The sequence below is a fragment of the Alosa pseudoharengus genome, unplaced genomic scaffold, assembly GCF_046254945.1.
Source record: "Alosa pseudoharengus isolate Yale_2024_CS ecotype anadromous, Long Island Sound unplaced genomic scaffold, YU_APseudo_1.1 YU_APseudo_1.1_scf_17, whole genome shotgun sequence".
NCBI classification, from domain to species: Eukaryota; Metazoa; Chordata; class Actinopteri; order Clupeiformes; family Clupeidae; genus Alosa; species Alosa pseudoharengus.
In genome coordinates, this window is record NW_027468640.1 from 16,094,831 (window position 1) to 16,098,881 (window position 4,051).

The window sequence follows — 4,051 nt, forward strand, 5'->3', positions numbered from 1 at the left end:
TAAGAATGAGCCCCAGTATAAGCTCCATCTTAGTTCCTGCTTACCCCACCCCCCACCCACCCCCCACGTTCGCTCACCAACTTCTGATTGTCAATATGTTCCATAGACATCCAAATTAATCCTTTGAACACTTTATATTATTTGTCTTCCAGCAGACTGATAGTTTAATTGATTGATTGATCAATTGATTGATTGATTGATCGATTGATGGATATGTTTGGTTTCCTAAAAGGATTTCTTCCAAGACTTACAGAGAATCTTCTGGAAGGCCATGCGGAAGTCCTGGTTGAAGATGGTGTAGATGACGGGGTTGAGCGAGCTGTTGCAGTAGCCGATCCAGAAGAAGAACTTGAAGAGGGGCTCGGGGATGTGGCAGGCCTCGCGACACACCGCCAGCAGGCTGTAGGTGAAGAAGAAGGGGAACCAGCAGAGCACAAACACGCCCATGACCACGGCCAGCACAAAGGTGAAGCGCTTCTCGCGCGCCTGCGAGGCCTTCTTGCGCGAGGACGTGCCTCGGCGGCGCCGCGAGGCGAACAGGTCCATGGACTTGCAGCTGGCGCGCGACGCCCGGCTGGCGTGCTTCGACAGGACGCTGCCCGTGCGTCCATCCGACCCGTATCCGCCCACGCCGCTGGACGGTGGCCGTCCCATGGTGCCTTGTCGCTCGGCTGCCGCTCTGGATGCGACGGCTGTGGTCGTAGCCGCCGCCACTGCCGCCGCCGCCATCACTGGGGCTCCCTCCAGCCGGCCGCCTTTGCCCTCCGACGAGCTGCTGTCCTCGCCCTCCAGGTCCTCGGTGGTGGTGGTGGTGGTGCCAGTGGTCGTCATGTGGCCGCGAGCGGGCGTCGGTGGCGCCGACAGCGGGCAGTGGCCGTTCTTCCGCTGCTCGCTGCCGCCGTTGGCCCGGAGCGCCGACCCCCCCGACGCGGTCACCACTACCCCCACGGCCACCTTGCTGAAGCCGTTCTCCGTCTGCGTCTGCGTGACACCGTCGGCGCTGGCCACGCTCTTCCTCTTCTCCGAGGAGCCGCGCGTTCGCGTCTTGGCCACCTGGTAGATGCGCACGTACACGGCCACCATGATGAGGCAGGGCGCGAAGAATGAGCCGATGCTGGACGACAGCATGTACCAGGTGTCGTTGTTCAGCTCGCACTGTGGCTGCGCTGCCGTCATCGCCGCCCGCTGCTGCTGCTCGGGGTGCAGCTCGATGGAGATGAGCGGCGGCGAGGAGATGACCGCCGACAGCAGCCACACCACCACGATGATGCCCTTGACGCGCCGCGGCGTCCGCTTCAGATTGTACTCCACCGCCTGTGTCACTGACCAGTACCTGTCCAGGCTGATGGCGCACAGGTGGACGATGGAGGAGGTGCAGAACAAAACGTCCAGAGCGAGGTAGATGCCACACCAAACTTTTCCAAAGTACCAGTATCCCATGAGTTCGTTGGCCAGTGAAAACGGCATTACCAATGTTGCCACCAGTATGTCAGCCGTAGCCAGGGAGACGAGGAACAGGTTCTGCGGGGCTTTGAGAGCCCGGCTCGTTAACACTGCGATCACTACGAGTACGTTCCCGACAATGGTAAACAAAATAAGAAAGCTTACCAGCGCCGCCAGACCGGCTATTGTCGCCAGGGAATACTGAGTATCCTTCGCCCGGGAAGAATTCGGAGAAAGGAAGGGATAAGCATCAATTCCACTTGAGTTGAGGGATCCCATTTCGCTCCTCTTTTTCACTTGTTCTCCCCAAAATGTTTCATGTTGGGAAAAAAGGAAAACTTTATAGTCTTCGCTTGGTAAATCCTTCGAGAGATCCCCGTTCCGAGCTCCGTGGAAATGTGGTGCTTTTAAAGAATGACATCATGTCATTTCCACAGAAAGAAAAATAAACAATAAACACAGGAAAAACAGAATTCGGGCAAAATAACCCGAATTGACCTCAACAATGCTTTGTTATGTTTTCGAATCTATCGGCTATTTCTTCCATTTTTAAGTTTAAATCCCTGGTCCGCTGATATGGAGCAGACATTGCCACTCCTCCGTCTGTTGCGCTGTCCCTCCTGACTGCGCTGCAAGAAGCGCTCAGAGTACCCATGTGCTCTCCACGCTCCGGCACGGTCCCCCGCCCCTACCAGCCAACCAATTTCTCTCATCGGAAGGATGATGAGGCTTCATCCTCGAGGGCTGTATACCTCTTCAAGTGAGTGTCCTGGCGGATGATGCTCTGTTTGATCTGCTTTTATTCACTGTCGTACAAATTGCACCACCATGAGCCATAACCAGGTATTTTAAAATATTCACGTGGCGATTTAAAAATATTCAAGTGGCAATTTGTGCGTGCGTGTCTCTTGTGTAGACGTGATGTGATCTTCCAACGCACACTGAAACACGTATTACACGTTTACTGCACCGCACGTGTGAAAACCTTGTTAAGCTGAGATCTTTCTCAAACATTTGCGAGCGCAACACTTTCCCGTTCATTCATAATACCTGCAAAATAACTACTTCCGGCAATAAGGAACGCTTATTAATAGCCCCTAGAGCTCTAGCAAGGTTTTTAGAAACAACAACTCATCCATCATGTAATTTCTAGTTTTAATTAAAATGCTAAAATGACTTTCCCTGGACTACCCTCTCTTCAGAGCAGGCTAAAATGCCAGGGATTGGCCAGAATACTGATATTAATTTATATCCTATACTAGAGTGGCCAAATGGTATTCCTTGCATCAGTAACATGTTTTGCCAAAGGTGCCAACAGGAAATATATCACAAGATGAATGTGTTGGACAATGAGTGTTGCAGATTGGGCTCTTAAACAGAACAGACTGTGCCCTCTCAGATGGTTCCCTATAATGGGAACCAACCCGTGTCCAGGACTGGTTCTCCATTGACACACAGATTTACAACAGGATCTCAAGGACTTGATTCTCACCCAGGAAAATGCCTTCTGGGACTGAACAAATCAACATAATTCAAGTGGGTTGTAGTCCACCCATAGAGAGAAAGGGAGTGTGGGGGATGGGGTGCTGCATGTCTACTAAAGCAAGCATGCATAAATGAAAAGTGAATAAATGGACTTTATGATTAGGTGTTAGATTTCCACAAGTTTCTTCCCTTTTTACATTTTTGGCAATCTCTCTCTCTCTCTCTCTCTCTCTCTCTTTAATGTCTTTTTTCCTTTTGAGTCTTTAATGTAATTGATGTGTGTGTCTTTGTGTAAACTGTGTGTGTGTGTACGTGTGCAAGTGTGCCCGTTTGTAAGGTGGCATTTTAAGGTAATTTACTCTGTTTAATCTACAAAATATTGATTGATGAAAACACCATAAAACATTCATGATGTGTGAATACAGCAATATTTCAGATGCTTTGAAACGGATTTGATGTGTGTGATGTTTTTTTAACAAGCCTTTTCTATACAGACAGTTGGGTTTCTGAGCTTAGGGGGTAGACAATTACACACACACACACACAGACACACACACTCCCTTTTTTCCAAACAAATACACAAAGACACCCCCCCACCCACACCTCACATCTCTTCTGCTCCCTGACACACGCACACCCAATATGTGTGTGTGTGCATTTGACAGATCCATGCCTACAGTGCACTCACGCTGAGTGGGAGAAACAAACCAGCTAGTAATATTATTGAAGTGATGCAATATTAAACAGGTATCACACAGAATACACCAACAAAGGGAGGAGTGAAGAGAAATGTTTATGTGTGTGTGTGTGTGTGTGTGTGTGTGCATGTGTGTGTGTGTGTGTGTGTGTGTGTGTGTGTGTGTGTGTGTGTGTGTGTGTGTGTGTGTGTGTGTGCATGTGTGTGTGTCTGTGTGTGTGTGCATGTGTGTGTGTGTGCGTGCATGCGTGATCACAGAAACAAATCTGCCTCTGGCGACTTCCTACGGTGTTGAAATCGACGATTAAATGCCCTTTGAAATCAACAGAGACGCAAGCAGACAAGTTTAGTAGACAAAGCCAGTTCCCCCCCCCCCCCCCCCATGTTCAGTCAGGATGTCTTTGAGCTCCTGAGCAATGAGTTCCA

The 4,051-nt window shown here is 50.1% G+C and overlaps 1 protein-coding gene across 1 annotated transcript; it reads right to left on the reverse strand.

The window, feature by feature from the left end:
- Positions 1-225: 225 nt before the first annotated feature.
- On the reverse strand, positions 226-1,722 carry LOC143127982 (alpha-2 adrenergic receptor-like). Its single transcript, XM_076289669.1, has 2 exons — positions 753-1,722; positions 226-692 (listed from the first exon to the last, which is right to left on the reverse strand). Exons 1-2 carry the CDS (start codon positions 1,720-1,722, stop codon positions 226-228), a joined length of 1,437 nt encoding a protein of 478 aa, XP_076145784.1.
- Between the last annotated feature and the right edge of the window lie 2,329 nt (positions 1,723-4,051).